The 19389-nt window shown below is 39.3% G+C and overlaps 1 protein-coding gene across 1 annotated transcript; it reads right to left on the minus strand.

Moving 5' to 3' along the window:
- Nucleotides 1-2475: 2475 nt before the first annotated feature.
- On the minus strand, nucleotides 2476-18426 carry LOC140229307 (ras-related and estrogen-regulated growth inhibitor-like). The gene is made up of 5 exons (XM_072309581.1): nucleotides 18236-18426; nucleotides 6715-6771; nucleotides 5736-5809; nucleotides 3475-3679; nucleotides 2476-2663 (listed from the first exon to the last, which is right to left on the minus strand). Exons 1-5 carry the CDS (start codon nucleotides 18333-18335, stop codon nucleotides 2476-2478), a joined length of 624 nt encoding a protein of 207 aa, XP_072165682.1. The 5' UTR covers nucleotides 18336-18426.
- Between the last annotated feature and the right edge of the window lie 963 nt (nucleotides 18427-19389).

Consider the following 19389-nt stretch of genomic DNA (forward strand, 5'->3'; position numbering starts at 1 on the left):
CGCCTTTACTCCCTCGCACAGATCTCCCTCCAGCGAACATCAGCGCATGCGCTCATTAAACTATCTGGGGATCATTCCAGACAGGTTGCCAATTTACGTCACACAAGTGACGAGTCAACCATTATTTTCTTGCGACCTCATATACTTCGCTGCCAACTCGCTTGGAGACTTAATTCCCATAAATTATACAATACTTTACTGCGGCATTTGTTGTAATTTTCACATATTTCATCAATTTAATACGCTTTTATACATACACATAGAAATATACATAAAAGTTTCGTGCGAACCATAAGCTACATCAATCACAAAACTGATGAGCACTCTGTTTTGTTTTGTTTTGACATGGAAAGGAATAAGTCTATGTCTAGTTTAATGACCATATGGGTTACGTTTGTCCTTCGAATAATGATAACAATGAATCATCCCCCAAAAGATCATTTTCAACATGGTGAGCTCTCTTAACCCCGTGGGTCCACCAGCTTTAAACGCCATGAAAAGGATATCGTACTCATTTATGTTGCCGGTGACTTTAACAGTTAAAGATAAGGCCAATGCTCTCTGGCAACGAATCCAAGATGTAGAAATGACAAAACCACATCAATAATTGTGTTGTTTCAAGCTAAAATGCAATTCCCATAACGTTAATATGCCCTCGGTTACAATAATTCTTTTTTTTAACAGAATTTTAATCATCTGTCAAGCAGAGTAGAAGAATGTTCTTCCATCGTCACTATGCATTATCTGGCATGATAAGAGATGTTAGAATAGAAGCGATCACTAGCAGACCCTTATTTTTCGTCATCTAATAAAGAAATTTATGAAGATGCCGTTGTATGGGAGGGAACAAGGCGAGGTGAATGTCCTCGGTTTAGCAATATCCCGCAAACTCGATATCATTTTTTCATTGATCTGTCCCTTTTTGACAAAGACGGACAAATAAGTATCTGACATGGATAAGGAAAATAAAAAACAAGAAAAAAAAAAACTGTGGACGTCGGGTCCATCTGTATAATTTGTGCCACTGCATGAATATGACCACGTCGTGATTAAACTGTCTCGTATCTATAACAGTGTAATTTTGCACTTTAACAACCCGTTTTCTTTCACATGCAAATATGGACAACTCCTTTCTATTTGCACTTAAACATATACGGTATATAAAGCTGTTATTTTCGCAAACAGATATTTTCGCGAATGGGGAGCCCAGGGACATTTTCGAGAGGTGTTTTCGCGATTTGACACCGATGCTTACCGTAAGTGGTATATTGAATATTTTGCCTGGCGTATGGCGACATTTTCACGTGTTGTTAAATTCGCGGTCCAGGAGTGATTCGCGAAATTCGCGAAAATTAAACCCTCGCGAAAATAACAGCTTATACAGTATACCACTGTCTTCCAGTTACATTCTCCCAGTCGCATTCACAGAACTAGATAAGCCGCATCGTATGGTCGAAAAACAGGCTGCGACTGTAAATTGATATACAAGTGCATAATGTCCATGATATGACGTGTAATGGTAAGCAATACGGAGACAAATATTTGTTATTTATGTTGGTTAAAGGTGACCGCTGACTTTAATGATTTGAAAATGAGGGCGGGCTACTATCTTTGAGCAGAATGGAGAACGCCTACGTCACCGAAAGAAGACTACGGTTAAGGCTGAAATAGGCCCAAGTTTTATCTTAACGAAATAGTAATGTTTATTTCTTATCAGCAAAGACATTTTACGAGTTTGGCTCGTTCTTATCAGATAGTGTAACCAAATTTTGTATCAGGTATTTTGGCACGCGGGTGCAGGAAAGACTTTGGGAATGATTATTTCAAGGGACGCATAAATTTTGCCTGCTTGGAGGGCTATTCTGTCAAAAACACACGTGCACACACAAACATACACACACACACACACACACACACACACACACACACACACAATCACTCAACACTTGTTCAAGAAGTGAAACAATCCTCCTGTATGTTTGACTCAGTGTCATTGGTCATCTATTTCATTCCGGAAATAGTGTAATTCCTTTACGTTTCTTTTTTTTTTCTTTTTTTTTTTGTCTCTTCAAATAATTCCTGTCAAAAAACTTGGCAATCTGTGTGAGCTTGTACAATAATGGCAGGGTTATCAGTTACTGTTGCATGCTTTGAGGTGATTGGCTGTTGGCTCGATACAGCCATGCCAGGTGCAGTTGTAAGAGCGGCATACCCCCCCCCCCCCCCAAAAAAAAAAAAAAAAAATAGCCTTGACGTCATCTTGTCATTTAGCATGTTTTGAGTACAAGGACTTACAGTGTCAATGTAATCCAATTACCTGTACATTTCGTACAGATCTTAAAAGATGTCTCAAAATATACATTGTGTATAATACACTGTATAGATGGCAGTAAAATTGTCGTCAATCTAATGTTTGTCCGTAGCTATACATTGATATCATTATGCGGCCCAGATACCGCAACGTATTACGTAATGCTACAGTGTCATCGTCTTCTTTTCTTTAGCATGGCCGAAGACCCGACCAAACAGCGATGATTTGGTTCCAAACTTGTAGAGTTTTGACTCGCGGTAGAGTTCCTGAAAAACGTCCACGATTTGCTGGTACGTCTCGGCTGCCGAGATTTCGACGAAAGAACAACCCAGCTCCTTGGCGAACCTCTCTCCTTCAGACACAAAATGAGAAAAAAAATGGGATATAGTTAATGGGACATCGCAAGGATAAGTAAGAAATAAAGTGCACGATATTGTGACCCTGTGTGTCAATGTTCGCTTTTATACTTCGTTGATGTTTTGTTGTTTGGTTTTGATTTTGTTGTTGTTGTTGTTGTTGTTGTTGTTGTTGTTGTTGTTGTTGTTGTTGTTGTTGTTGTTGTTGGTTGTGTCCATCAGCTCAAGGTGAAAAAATACATTTTACATTACAATGTATTAACTTGTTGGTGACGATACACTTTAAAGTATTATAATTACAGTTACTGTTTTCAAGATATCAACAGAGTCACCACTGGCTTATTTTGTAGTTTTCAAAACAGTATCACTTTCATTTAATTGTGATTGCTTATCTATCTGCAAAGCAATGCAATCGCAACATATCTACTGTCTTTCATTCTAAAAACTGGATTCAAGTCATTATTTGGCTATTGACACTTGATATGGCATTCAGAGAGAAGACAATTAAAAAAAAAATGATTCCCGAAAAAGGGCCTAAGAGATTATGTATAGGACTCTGTGCGTGTGAGTGTAAACCTGCGTGTGCAGTAGTGAATGTAAGTACAGCCAAACCTGCCATAGCGACCCCTGTCTATAGCGGCCACCTGCCGTATACGGCCACTAAAAAAAAAAAAAATCCCTTTAAAAATGGTCTGTTGAAGACCATGTCCATAGCTGCCATCTGTCAATAGCGGCTTCGTCTCTCTTTGGTGGCCGCTATAGACAGGTTTGACTGGATTTTCACATTTATTGATTGGTTCCTCGTACCTTCCAATTGGCTGACTTTGCGGGCGTGTATGAGATCGGACTTGTTTCCTACCACGGTGAAGGCAAGAGGCACCGCCTTGGCGTTTCGCGCCTCCTCCAGTTTTTGCTTCAACTGTTGCAGCGCCATCATGCTGTCGTCATCCGTTATGGAATAGACCAGGAGAATGGCGTCTCCCCAATTCACTACTTCCTCGTTTAAGACATTCTGGAGAGTCGACAGGGAGAGCAAATACCGAGTAGTTGTCGTAAAAGATACATGACGACTTATACTCATGAAACTCCACTCATGCAATTCATTCTCATCGATCTTCAGTAATGATTTATAAGCACATAATAATGCCCTTACTAGTAATTCACTAAATACACCACTTTACACACTTATGAAATCTTTGAAGGCTTCCTTGGCGATAGAACTTTCGGTGGTAGATAGCTTAACGGTGCACCACATATTTTTTCTATGGGTACGTTTGAAAAGTGCCTACCCCTCCCGACGTTTCTGTAAGCATGTTCTCTTGAAAACGGGCAAGAACATGCTTACCGAAACGTCGGGACTGGGTAGGTCCTTTTCAGGGTCACAAACATACCCAAGAAAGACAAATGAAAGAATAATGTGATGCACCATAAAGCCTTCTACCACCCAATATGCACACTTAGCATGCCTAGCCTCTCACGTGGCTTCTTTTTCTTTTTTCCCACTCGCTTTCATTTGTTGATTCCATAAAGTTAGCGCAATACACGTTTCAGTGGCAAATTGATAATTTCTGTGTATGTTTCTCTTTGTTGTTGCTTTTTCTGAGGCCGTCATCACAATCAAACATTTGCTCAAGATGACAGACTCCTGGAATTTTTGTTTTCTCTCTCAAAATGGAAATGAGCGCGTATGGTTGATAAATTTGATTTCATCGTATTTGTTTGAAAAAGAAAAAACTTTCAAGAGTATCGTGATCGTAAAACGTGAATATATTATGTAGGGCCTATATTTTTGTTCCAATAGGCTTACATGTTCAGTTAAATCGTGAATTACTTTCATTGAAAAATTCAGAAATAAAATCAAACTGAAAATGAACCCCCCCCCCCCATAAATTTCACTACCACTGCATTACATGCCTACAAAAGACATCATAAGATAGTGGTAGTGGTAAGATTCACATGAATATTTGGCCGATTGCGTACCCTAGGAAATATGTCAGTAAACAGACTAGCAGAAGTCAACATGAAGACTTATCTACGTTGATAACTGATGGAATGCATTATCATTATATGACAGATGTCTCTAGCATTGTTACATTGCGGGAGGTTTTGCAAGTTCAGTGGCACAGATTCGAATTAAAGGTTACTGTTTTATTCATCATCCACAGTGTATCATCCTTACAGCATGTCCACTGCAATCTCGTCTGCGATTTCTTACCATTACCTGGTTATTTTGTATTGTACGGAGAGAGATACAAATAAGTACATAGGTCCTACTCTTATTAAAGCAAGGCTATTTGGGGTTCATTTGGGTATCTGGGTCCATGCAGTAGGGTGTAACTTTCTTAAAGTGCTTTGAACCTTGCTGAAGAGGCACTAAATTTAGATCTTTGCTCTATTACAAATTAGATTATTACTACACTGATCCTTCTATAGAGTGACCATCACGGACACGCTGTGCATCTAGAAATGGTCGACAGACCCCTCCAACCGAGTGCATCGCAGCGCATCATAATAACCTCTTTCAAATTAATTTCAAATGTATACCTCGATTTAGATGTATAATAGTATAATGTGTGTGTGTGTTTGTGTGTGTGCGTGGGTGTGTGTGTGTGTGTGTGTGTGTGTGTGTGTGCACCTGTGTGCGTATGATTTAGCAGCACAGGTAAGAAGAATACAGCTGCTTATTTTTGTTCATACTCATTTCGTTGTGAAAATGAGCCTGGTATTTAATGACATTCAAATAAAGAATATAATTCAAAAAGTGTGCGTGTTTGTGTGACATTATGTTTGAGGTTTTTTTAATAGTTTAAGCCAATATTACCCAATTGTCACCTTCTTTTCAAATGAAAGCGATTTATTGATCACACTGGTCACAAACTCCGATGGATCATCAGCGGTACTGACGATCACATCACAACACATTCATGTCGTTGTTTTGTTACTCACTGTGCACACTTAACATACGCTTCAAAGGTAGCACAGACTGTCAGCTAAAATATAGAATGCCACATATAGTTCGCCAAAAGATACATCAAACAATGAGACAGTTATGCTGCAGCATCGTGTACCTCTGGTCCCATGTCCAGTATTTCCATGGAAACCAAGTCATTGTCGATCTTCGTCTGATGGTGGTATCTGCATTCTGTACGGGTTAAAAAATGTGGAAAAGGTATAATAGTGATATAAGAAGTGCGTGCACATAACGGTGAAAAGCAGGCTGAAAGGTGTGTACATTTTCCACATATTTCATCATTTTTGTTCCATGATTTCTCTGGTATTCCCTATATGGAGGTAAATTAAGGCCAAGAAAGGGAAATAGCTTGAAGGAAATAGAAACAAAGATTGATGTTTTGTATCTCATTACAAATCGAACAGGGGGGAAAAGACCATAACTTAGAATCCTTAGTTATAATAGTCTAATATCGTTGTTGTTTTCTATATTTATATCTTATGAAGATGTGAACATTAAAGTAACATTATTATGCAGTGATTTTCCGTTATCATTCCAAATACTGGAATGATCACGGAGAATCACAGTATTTCATGTTACTATAATGTTCACATCTTCAGAAGATATCAATGTATAAGATAATAATGTTGTTAAATTCTGCACGTTGATAGTGATGCGACATGGAGTTCACACAGGTGTACATGCAATCTATACAATGGGATATAAACAACCACAACTATGACAAGGAATTCCGTTCCATTCCGGAATTATCATGCCTTTGATACAATAACGGGGATGGAACTCTTGCGTTTGTGTTGTAGACGAATAACTGACCTTAGAAGTTTAGCACTTTGTTGTAGCTTAAAATGGTGATTTCTGTATGTATTTATGGCGAGGGTTGATATATGCAGGCATAGTAATGTATATCAAGAGGAAAAACACAGATAATACCACATCCTGGTACATATGTATATTGCATTTCCTTAAATGCTGTGCAAATAGTCATATCAATTCTATGTAAAGGATGATGTTCAATGTTTTCATCAGTGAACACTAGATTTGGTATGTTTGCTGTAGACAGCAATATATGGGCGTACCTGTTTCCTGGCCGTATTCCCCGATGAAGCGTTTGGTGAGATACCTGACCGTTATAGCTACACAGAAGAGTGTGTAAAGAGGGAGAGAGAAAAAGAGAGAGAAAGATGTATATCATTGTTAATGAGTACATAGACATATAGATAGGGAGTGAGTGAGAGAGGAGTAGAAAGATAGATAATAAACATATCCATAGATAGATAGAGAGAGATGAGTACAAAGGAGAGATTATTAATATAGACAGAACGAGAGGGAGAGAGGGAGAGAGCGCGCGAGAGAAGGGGGAGCGAGGGAGATATAATCATCGTCTTAAGTATATAGATCATAATATAGGTAAGTCACTGCCCTATGTTTCTTGGTCCTGTGTGTGAGAGAGATAGTTTTACGGAATCGAGCTGCAGGCACACACACACACACACACACACACACATGACTTCTCGCTGTAGAACCTAAGCTTTAACAACTTGTTGGTTATTTAATCCTTTATCTCACTGGATGCTACAAATCTTTCCTTTGTGACAACATTAGACAAGAATAAGTTTGTTTGTGATTGGGTTTTGGTGGATTTATACTTTCATGATAGGGAAAGAAAATTGTTAAAACAATTAAGCTTCAAACGTAATGTACAACGACAAGGATTATGGTCATAAGTCCTACGTATATATAGTATAACCTTTTTGGTACTACAGCAGATTTTTTTTTTTTGATAATTCTATCACTATTTCCATGTTCATAGGTGGGTTGAATTTGCGAAATAGTAGGCAGTAGGTGAAATGATGCATATTTATGTGGACCATACAATATAACAAATATTTAATTGTCTATCGTTGTAATATAACACTTGACAATCCATTGGGAGGTTTATCCCGGCGAGACAATGTGTTAATGATTTATAATTTGATGTGATCTCTTGGGGGAATGTATAACTCCGTGTGGATGGAAAGTATTACATCGCACCTCTTAAAAGGCGATGTTCTGTAATAGTGCACATTAAACCCCAATAAGTGACGAATAGCTTCACACACGCACATACACACAAATGCAAACTCCAACATGTTCGCATACTTTTTCCCCCTCAAGAGATGACCAGGCAGCGTGGTGGCTTTGAGACTCAGATCTCGAATCAATTACATCGCATTAACGGGTCATTCAAGTCGTAAGTCTGCTACCTGTATAAAATAGAGGTCTCTGCCCATCTGCAATACGACCCTCCTCGTGATTATACGAGGATTGCCATCCCATTCGTCCTCGCCATTTTGCCAAGTCTATAAATACAGATTCCAGAACTATCTGAGGGGAAGGAGGAAAGCTGATATATACCGGGAGCACGCAATCATCTGTGAAAAAGGGGAAACATTAAAGTCTACACCACTGACGGTAGGACGTGCTTTATATAATTGCAGGAAGGTGATACTTCGTCTCACCTCCCTCATAATAGGCTGCACCATTTCAATGAAAGTGTGTGTGTGTGCGTGTGTGTGTGTGTGTGTGTGTGCGTATGTATGTGGTGTTTTGTGTATGTGCGTGAATTTGCTCTAAGTGATGGAGAACGAACAAGTGGAACCTGTTGTAATCTAAATCTAAAAAAAAAAAAAACCCACACAGACACACAAACGACCCTGATGAAATTGTGCACTTAGGATTTGAGTCTGCTATCTTGAGGGGTAAAAGCTTCACAATTTATCTAAAGTACGACCCTGTGATAACTTCCTTGTGCCATATAATGAAATGGCGGTCATGGCGCCAGAAAAAAAAAAAGATAATTCCACAAGTCACGAGCATTACGTAGAAACCTGCAAATTTTTCACAAGTACTCTGAGAGCCTTTACGCGCGTCGTTTTTTTTTTTTTTTTTTAAGAATACCTCATCTGGTCAACGAATATGTATGTCATTATGTGCGTGTGTGAGTGTGTATGTCATTATGTGCGTGTGTGAGTGTGTATGTCATTATGTGCGTGCGTGAGTGTGTATGCGCAGGGAGAGAGATAAAGAAAGAGAGATAAAGATATCGCGGTAAATAAGGCAGGAATGAGACCTCAATCGACACACTTTAGTCAACGCCCGTGATATTGCACGGCCAGCGGAGCAGTCATTGATTTATCACGCACATATTCCAGAATGAGGCTTAGACATCTGGAAAATGTATCGTCTGTTGTCTTGATTGTTACGTCTTGAAAGACGCTATTTCTCGTGGCAGGAGAGGCTTTCACGCAAGGCAGATTTACCCCGAAATGCGACACTGCTTAAATGGGATTCCCGCGGGAGGGTAATGATACATCGCCTCCATCAACCTCGGTCATAACTATCTGGTCCGCGGCTGCTCGGCAGGTCGGGATACGTGCTCTGCGCGCGTACATTACGAAATGTTTTGTGATTGTATGTGACGGGACGGTGCAGTGTTATTCATGTGCAGGCATGACGATGTATGAACGTCTATAGGCATTGAATTAAGCAGTTTTGTTTTGAGATATTTTCCTAGGGGGGGGGGGGCTCTGTGTGTATTACTTCAATGTCAAATGTTGTTCTTTATCTGATTGTGTGATATCCCCCTTTCTCTTCATGTAAGTTTATCTACTTCTCTATTATTTACCTATACATTGATCATAGTTTATTCGTGGGGAAAAGCCCTCGTTGCTATGTGCAAGCGGAAAACATAGCCTAAAGAAAACAGGATAAACGTGCAGGTCGCGCCTTTTTGATTGCCTGTAGTAAGCGGAATGAGTTTGCGCAAAATGTCAAAGTAAGCACAAAGGTTCGTAGGATTTTCACTTCAGAAAGCTCTTTGAGCTCATGATTTACAAAGCAATGTTTTCAAATTCATGAAATTCTTCCGTCGAGATATTTTCATTGCAACTGATTGACAAATCGCCCTATATCGACGTAAATAAGCACTGAATTGATCTAAAAACACTGATCAATTCCGTTACAGTTCGTTATTCCGAAGGTTCGTTATTCCGAAGATTCATTATTCCGAAGGTTCGTTATTCCTAAAATGTGATAAGGTTTGTTATTCCGAAGGTTCATTAATCCGAAAATGAAACAAGGTTCGTTATTCCGAAGGTTCGTTAATCCGAAGATTCATTATTCCGAAGGTTCGTTATTCCTAAAATGTGATAAGGTTTGTTATTCCGAAGGTTCATTAATCCGAAAATGAAACAAGGTTCGTTATTCCGAAGGTTCGTTAATCCGAAAATAAAACAAAGCTCGTTTCTCCGAAGGTTCGTTACGGACCCTATTTCATTTCGGATCAACGAACCTTCGGAATAACGAACCCTATTTCATTTTCGGATAAACGAGCCTTCGGAATAGCGAACCCGATTTCATTTTCGGATTAACGATCCTTCGGAATGACGAACCTTCGGAATAACACCACAATTGTTCGGATTAACGAACCCTTTTTCATTTTCGGATTAACGAACCTCTACGTATAGGGAATTTGTGTGTTTCGGATTAACGAACCTTCGGAATAACGAACAGCACCCGTTCTAAGTATAGGTGTCAAAGCATTAACTTGAACGAGAAAACTTTGAACTCTGTTCAATCCTTAAGTACCTTGGCAATATTTTGTCTTTCAACGCTACCATACAATAATAATGACGAAATCAACTACCGAATCAACCAAGCTAATTCCTCGTTTGGTCGACTGCGTTCGACGATGTTCAAGTTACATGACATCGAACTTAAGATCAAGGTCAAAGTTTATAAATCTGTCGTCCTGTCATCATTGCTGTATGGGTGTGAGGCATGGGCAGTGTACAGAAGACACATCAAGACCCTGGAGAAATTCCACCAGAGGTCATGTGGTATATTGAAGACCGATTGCCCAAACATGTCTTCTGCCTGGAGCTAGACCTTGGAAACAGTAATCTGTAAGAGGGCAGCAAAAAAAAAAAAAAAAAAAAAACCACAAAAAAAAAACAGTTTAAGGGCACCTTAAAGGCATCCTTCAAAAGGCGTTACAGCGACCCCACACTTGGGAAGACGAGACAATCCACAGAACTGACTGGCGTCAAACAGTAAGAGCCGGCCGGTGTGGCTCGCCTGGAAGAATTCAGAAGAATTGCTGCTGAGAACAAGCGTGCTTGATGTTACTGGCATCAACAGCAACAGCTAGCAAAGCAGGTCCAGCTCCTGCAAACAATGTCTTTAACTGCGATGTGTGTGGCAGACTTTGTCACTCAAGAATAAGCCACTTCGGAGTTAGCTCATGCGCACGTGGGTAAATATGACCTTTCCTTTTTCCTCAGTTGGTTAGGCGCTTCACGCGTTTTCAAAGCCACGTTTAAATCCCTAACCTTGCCCGACGTAACCATTTATGAAATTTATCAATCATGTTCAAACGAATGATGAACTTGCGTAGATCAGGTGATCAGAAGGGCCTGTCAATGAACACATTGGAAAGCATCCATTTCATTATTTATTTATTTATTATTATTATTTTTTTTTTTTGCATTGAATGTATCAACAAACTCTTTCTATTGATATCGCCAGATACCACTTTTTGCGGCTAGGTGGTTGTGCCGGCAAGCAACATTTATAAGGATTACTTGAATAATCATTATGTCCAGGTGCTAATATATGTGAATTTAAAAGCCAGCACGCTCTGTTGGTACAAATGACCTTTTTCTGCTCATGCTCAAAGTGGAACCCCAGACTGGCTCATATGTGTCCATAATAGTTATGTCCACCATCGCACCAACCAGCATTAGAGTCATAACTTTTCTGACTGTAATAGTCACGAGTCTTCGTCGACACGACGGACGTCCAGAAAGAGAGAGATCTTCGCCATATAGGTACACACAGATGTATACATGACATTCAGTATATTTATATGTGCTTTGATGTTAAAGCTGTGCCTTAACCTTGCCTTTTAAATCCGTAAAAGCATGTGCGAAAATTTCGTAACCCCAGGAGAGAAAGGATTCACTGTGAGTCAGGAAGATATAATCCTCTAGATTTAATAACTCAATATGTAGCCCCTGGACGAGACCACATTCGCGCCTTTATACGCTGCCTCCAGACGACATGCACTATTGCCCGGGCAACTTCTGTAATAGTAGGGAGCTGTGCATGGATAGGAAACGATGAAGAAGGATACGTGTTTGAAATGGATCTCTGTCTCTCATAATTCTACCTGAAAGCATTTTGCTGAAGACGATTGTTCCCTTCTGATGGCATTCACTGTGAATGTCGAGAATAAGTTCAGTGCCTTCCGGAGCATTATGGTTTCTTCCAATATTGTACACTCGCTACCAGGCTTATACAGACATCGTCATGCACGTCGTGCGATCCCTGTCGGCAGCACTATGAGTAGAAATACTTGTGCATGATTGTTTAAAAATCCACTAACTATAGTGCATGTTGTATAGTTACAATTTGGTTTCCTGCACCAGAACACCTTGTAAGACTCTGATTTCCTCGCAGGGTGCCATTCCTGATCTACTTCGTGGTCTGATATATGGAAAATCAAGTGACTGTATGACAAAAGGAAAAGGTACGCTTTCAAAATCAAAATCAGTATGTTATATCCCTCTTTACAAAAGAAGCGTATATTAACCACAATTTTCAATATCTATACGGCATTACTTAAAAAACATGCCATTTTAGTGCTTATATTTTTTTCTTCAAGGAACGTGTATTACAAGCATGATCATGCTCATCAACCAAAATTTCTAGAATGAGCTCTGTGAGTACATACGATATTTCTTTCTTTATCTTTCCATTTCTCTTTGTATTCAGACATGCCTATCTTTAAAAACAATAAAACAGTGTTGCGTGTTTCAAATATCTCTCAATATCAAGAACAACGTTGTGCTAATGAAGTCTCTGAATATATTATGTCTGTAACGTCACCTTAACTTCCTCAACAATTATTTTTTATCATTCTACTTAATGCAATCATGAAAGTGGCTTACACTTAAATAGATTCTACGATTTGTGTCACGTTGTGGCATAACATTTATTTCTTGACATTTCTATATAGCTCTTCCGTATTGATAGGCACATTACTTTTTTCTTTTTTTTTTGCCAGTATCATACTTCTTTCTTTTGCAATTTGGCTGCAAATGCATTTTTATGTACTTTTTCTTAAACTGAAAATAAAAAGATCACGAAATGAAATTGATGGTCACGGCACCTTTTGTACTTACTTTCGTGCCACCTGCAAATTCTTCAACTGCCCTCCCCCAAGCAGTAATTATCATGTCTAGAAAAAAATATATGAAAATATACAAATAAATAAATGTACATATATATATATATATATATATATATATATATATATATATATATGTATACATATGTGTGTGTGTGCGTGTGTGTGTGTGTGTAAAATATACGTAGGCCTATACATATTGAAGTATATACGTAAACATATCCTTTATATACATTGCTTATACATACATATTACCGTATATAAATAGATAGCACCAGAGGAGTGATTGCCACTTCCTGAACAGCCTCTTGATGAGAGAACAAAATATGTGGTGATATATTCATATATCTTCAACTTCACAGAAGAAAGATCAGTGGTTGTCTGGGCAGAAAGGATTGATTGGGGGGAACCGTCGTAAATCTGATTCGGTTTGCTGGAGAGGACGGCGTATATGATATATCACGCTCGGGAAGGCAGGCGCCCCTTTAGCCCCGTCACGTCCCGACCGATAAACTCGCTGCCTCAAGCCAAGGATGTCACGTGGACGAATTGTCGTCGCCGTGTTCATCCCTCACAGTTCCTGTTTGATGATGCGGATTTGAAGGGGGTGGAATCGGATGGAATTGAAAGGGGAGGGGGAGAGGGGAGGGGGTCTGAGATCCGCAGGTTGGGGTGGTCATGCGTTACGGGTGATTTTTGGATGGATTTTTTTTTTTTTTTGTAGTATATGATTGTATATTATGTAGACTTGTTTTGTTCCTTTTTTTCTGATCTTTTCGTTTTTGTTCATGAAAATGGATGGGGGGGGGGGAGAAGCTAAGAAGTATTTTTTTTTTTTGGTAAATGTGTTTTATCTTGAATTTCTGCAGCAAAATCCTTCAAAACATGCGTCAAGGAAACAGGACAAAAACTGACAGATGAGGCTAAATAAGAACTTCTCAATTTCTCGTAAATACATAAAAAGATGACTCCGTCACAAAACAAAACTTTGTTGCAAAGGGGGAAGGTGGGGGATTAGAGAGAGGAGTGTCACCAGTGTACGTACATTGGCTGAGTGGGGAGATGGGAAAGATTTTTCTCCCCCTCCCCCCCCCCCCCCCCTCTCTCTCTCTCTCTCTCTCTGGGCTGATTTCTTTTTTTATTGTTAATATTTTCAGGAGCAGTGGCTGCGAAACGCACCACGCACAACATGTACAGCAAGGACATCTTGGCCTTCAGTAATATTCCAAGAGCTAAACAGAGAGAGTTTGATGGAAAAAAAGGAGGGGGTATAGGGAGGATGGCGTGTTAGGATCCTCAGTGACAATTATCAGTCTTGTTGCCAATCGGCTCTACAATCATTCATTTTGCTTCCGTGATTAGAGAAAACTCCTTCATGAAAAAAAAAAAATAAATAAATATTGTGATGATCAGCCAACCAGCCCCTATACAACTCTTCCGGAAATTGCTTAGTCGCGACTTAGTCGCGCGTTGTAAAAACGCCATCATCCCTTCATGTCTTTTTACCCAATCATATTTTTTTCTCCCTCTCACTTCCTCCCCCCCCCCCCCTTCTCTGTCTACTCTCAAGAACACGAAAGAGAAAGGAAACCGAAAAAAGGCGACTTTAGTATCACGCACTGGTAATAACAAGGGGGAAATCTTGATCACTGTTGATCGATTGCTTGACAAGTGTTTATGTCCCCTTAAATAACAGCAGCTCAGAATGCCAAGCGGATGCGTATGTCTAATTGAGTTTCGGAGGAAATAACAGTCATTCTGAACTTAGAGCGAAGAGCAGGCTGCACGTAAAGTATATATCTCCATGCTGAGCAGAAAAAGTTTTGATTTATTGCCGTCTTTCAAATGCAGTAACGACTTGAATCTAGGACATTGCACAACACACAACACTCCTGCCTCTCCGATCCCAAACTTTGTGCATTTTTTCTCCTTTTTTGGAATTCAGTTAGTAAATTTACCGGCGATATTCGTCATCTAATGAAGATATTGAACTGTAGACATTTACCACGCAATATTCGTCATCTCACGAAGATGTCGAACTGTAGAAATTTTTGGAGCAATATTCGTAATCTCATGAAAATGTTGAACTGTGGATGGAGTTTTGTGTTTGTGTGTGTGTGTGTGTGTGTCTAACTCTGTCTTTGTCTCAATTCGTCACTCAGTACCTGAGCGTATGATTAGTTATGTTTTGCACTACCTGTCAAACTGAATTTCCACTGCAAGTCATTTGCATTATCTTTCTGAACTTGCGCATTCCCCACTGTGCATACAGTCATGATATAGACCTCGCAGAAGATGTAAAGGTCTCTCTAGCGTAGCCATTCCGAAAGCGGTATGCCGAATAAACAGCAGCTGCTGACCCTAAATCATGCATTGAGCGAAACGTAATTAGAATAAGGATGTGTGCTTGTATGTTCGTGGGTGTGCTGGGTTGTGTAGAATTCTTGATTGACACTATTTATTTAAAACATTCATGAACGAATGAACTGAAGCATGTACGCGTAACGAATGCGTTACGAATCGTCATGGTGCGCGGGATTTCTGGATACATCCGCGCGTTATGACTCAACCTCGCATCGAAATATAGGATGACCAACGTAATTCCACGAAGCTGACAAATAGTCAATGGTGCGTACCTATACCCTGCCTGCATACAGTGTAGTTTATGGCACCGGTGAAACTTCATGCGATAATGCCAGAGTCAACGTTCGCTGAGTTCATATCGTATCTGGTTACACGAATACGGCAATGAACTTTCTCAAGACCGCTTTATCAAACACGACAGTTCGCACTTCATTAAGGAGTCTCAAGGACAGTGTCACGCTCAAGTATGCTGACGCGAGATGCATTGTCATGCTTGAGAGATTTCGCTTTCCATACGAAAAGTTAGGAGTGTGGAGAACATGTGAGAATCGCAAAGAAACAGCCTACATCATACACACGCAGGGGAGGGTCATTACGATGATAAATAACACGATCATCACGTCATTCATCTCCGTAACCGAGGGGTCATTTTAACAGGATTTTCTTGTGTGTCGGGGGTTTTACGGATTTGTGAGTGTGTGTGTGTGTTTGTGTGTTTGTGTGTGTGTATGTGTGGTCTCTTTAAATCATCAGAAATTATTCAAAATTACGATTCTCGCACTTTGATAGACAAGAACATTATACGATGACTTATTGGATGTGTATGTGTCATATTTTGAAGATGTGCTTATTTCGCATTGGCCAAGTGAAAACATGGACTTAATTTTCTTGTTATTTCAATAAAACCGTGCACACTGATCTCTCACGAAATGTTTGCAGTGCAAGTCCGGTACCTACGTGTCCGTTTAAAGTCACGTGACACCATCAACCACATAGGGAATTTCGTTATGATGAAACATTTCTCGGTATCAATAGCACCTGTGACGTCATTTTCGTTTTCAGTACTTGTGATAGAATTAAGTCCAAAGGGAAGCAATCTTATAGAACAAACGAACAGAAAACTGATAAGTTTAAGTTATATCTATAAATGAATTACATATGTAAATTCACATCAATTTATTCGAAAACCTGGATTTTGTTAAAGGCACCCCTTTAAAAACAAAAAAGGAGGAAGACATTGATATCCGGCTCCTACTGATAAACAGAACCTCACAGTATTATTGCAACTAAATTTAAGTTGAAGTAGATGTGTAACACTTTGATATTTTTTTTTATTCTTTCAATTCGTGCACTTTAAAAGTGAGTAAACCGACATACGAACATACATACATACGTACCTACACAAAATACACCCGTATAGAGGGAGAAAAAGACTCATACACACACACACACAAACACACACACACATGGCACACGTAGAGGGAGGCACACACAAACAGGAAACCCACCCGCACACTGTCCATCTTGAAGATTGAATGCTGGATTAGTTAATGACAGACGTGATCGTAAAATAAGCAGTGTTTAAAAATAAACCATCGGAGTTTAGGTAGGTATAAACATGGCGAGCATGCCGGACCAGTTGGACGCCAATGTGACGGAGAGGTATATATAGGGCACAACGGGCACGCTGAAACAGCTTCAGTGGTATTTTTTTTTTTAAATCATTGCTGTGTTCAGTTTCACGAAAATTACATGATTTATGTCAGTTTATCAAACAAATGCTGTTGTTGTATTTTTCTTTCAGGTGCTTGTATGTTGTTGTTGGTTTTTTCTAGGTAGAGAAGGGTTTTTTTTTTTTCCGTTGTTCACAAAAAAAGAATTTAACAAAGTAACGGTAATGTCCGAAAAGGAAATCAAAACCATATTTTTTTTCCAGTTATCAAGAAATGATTTTTTGAATACCATTTCAGTGCTTACACATGCTGAACACACACACATACACACACACACACAGAGCATATATATATATATAGTATACAACAGAAATGAGTACACCCCATGTGAACATTTAAAAATTTGAATGTAATTCTTTAAATTGTTTGTTTTATCTCACGAGTCTCACAGATTGTAAAAATGACATTTAATGATATGACTTGAGACAGAAAACTATTATCCATAACCTTAATTTTGAAATATTACGCATACTTGAGAAAATAATGGCAACAAAGTGAGTACACCCTGTGTATTATTTGCATGGAAACATGGTTAAATCTAGAGTTTTATGGTCAACAGCACTGGTCATGATTTTCCTTAACACAAAAAACATGTTGATATGACATGTCACTGCCTTATAATGCCCCTCTGCATTCTTTTATCTGTGTTTCACTCCTGTTTGATGACTTCTTGGAGTGGTCAGGGTTTGACTCACTTTAATTCTTGTATTCCTCTGTGCACTACTACTGGTGTGACTAGTGTGGTCAGGAGAAATCATCGAACATGCATCTGACTCCCTTGCTAACTTTTCAGAAAAGCAGTTACATGCATGGAACACAAACTCAAGGTCACTACCATGTAATATCAACATGTTTTTCATGCTAAGGAAAATTATGGCAAATGCTAGGACCATTAAACTCCAGATTTGATCATATTTCAATGCAGATATTGCACATGGTGTACTTTCGTTGCCACTGTTTTCATGAATAATATGCATAATATTTCATAATTAAGGTTATGAATACTATTTTTTGCCTCAATTCCTATCACGCCAGGTCCTTTTTACAATCTCTGTGAGACTTGTTATTTAAAACCAACAACTTGAAGAATTACATTCGAATTTTCAAATGCTCATGTGGGGTGTACTCACATCTGTTGGATACTGTATATATACATATATGTATATATATATATATATATATATATATATATATATATATATATATAATTTATATGTACATAGTCTGCATACATACATACATACATACATATGTAAAAGCACACATACTGACCTGTTTTGCCAACACCTTGTTTTCCGGTAATCGCAAGTTTAAAGTCCGTCTGACCAGCAGATTTCTTACGACGTCCGAACGGGCTCGCATTTGTCATCATTTTGAAAGCTCAAAATGCTTCAAATTCCTCGGATGAAAGAGAAATATAACAAAACAAAAATAGACCCTCAAACTTGAGCACTGTCTTTTTATCCTCCTCTAAAGTTGCTCACGATCGGTGTCATTTTGTCTCGAAAATGCATTCCATCTGAAAAAAAAAAAGTCGCATAGAATTTTAGAGAGTGTCTCGCGGGGATCCTCAGAGATCACAGGTAAAGTTAGGCCCACAGCTGCGTGCACTTCACCGCTGTGGAGTTGCTATATACGATGAGGGTGGTGTCCGTGCGCCAACAGACGACAGAGAGAATCTGGCGGGAAAATAATGTCAATCGCGAGGTAGCCCAAGACGATGATCCGTTGTCTGCACGGTTGGTCGCGTCGAGCGATGGCAGACGGAGGGATGGCGTAGCCGGTGATATCAATTTCATGGCGGTGACGGGGCAGCTGTTGGCAGGAAACACAACAAACAACGATGAAGAGAGATTTCTGTCTTCTCCGTGCTCTGTGATTACGCGCACGAGATTCCCATCTCATTCTGCTTCTTGCCATAACACGCTTTCCGTCAGACCAGGGAGGTAGAAGATTCCACTTCTTTTTTTTTTTCTATTTTTTTATTAGACTGAAACCGGAGTATTGTAGCATGCGATATTCGTAATAATATACGCACTTGTAAACAACAAACGAAGAAACACACACACAAACACGCACACACACACACACACGTACAATCTTACACACAGACACACACGCACACTCTTGCACACACACGCACACACACATTATAGACACAATATATCAGTTTGTGCATATCGGTACATTCTTGTATTAAATGGTTATGCAAGAGACACACGCAGACGAAAAATACATGAACAAACGTTGAAAGATGCTGACAGAAATGACTCTATACACGAAAAAACAAACAAACAAAGATGTGTGTACATGAGGGAATTAGACGGCAGCAACATCTGGCAAAGTTTACCCTCGCTAGTTCAGCAAAATATCGAGTTATCACAAAAGCCATTTCCTACTTTGTTATGATAACTTAATCAAGGGTT

Source organism: Diadema setosum, chromosome 5 (genome assembly GCF_964275005.1).
Source record: "Diadema setosum chromosome 5, eeDiaSeto1, whole genome shotgun sequence".
Taxonomy (NCBI): Eukaryota; Metazoa; Echinodermata; class Echinoidea; order Diadematoida; family Diadematidae; genus Diadema; species Diadema setosum.

What these genes read in the sequence shown, in the direction of transcription:
- LOC140229307 (XM_072309581.1), bottom strand. Translation starts at nt 18,335, where the DNA reads ATGATGACAAATGCGAGCCCGTTCGGACGTCGTAAGAAATCTGCTGGT. An exon ending in ACAAGGTGTTGGCAAAACAG is followed by an intron (nt 6,772 to 18,235) that starts GTCAGTATGTGT and finishes TCTTCTGTGTAG; the next exon opens with CTATAACGGTCAGGTATCTC. An exon ending in GGAATACGGCCAGGAAACAG is followed by an intron (nt 5,810 to 6,714) that starts GTACGCCCATAT and finishes TAACCCGTACAG; the next exon opens with AATGCAGATACCACCATCAG.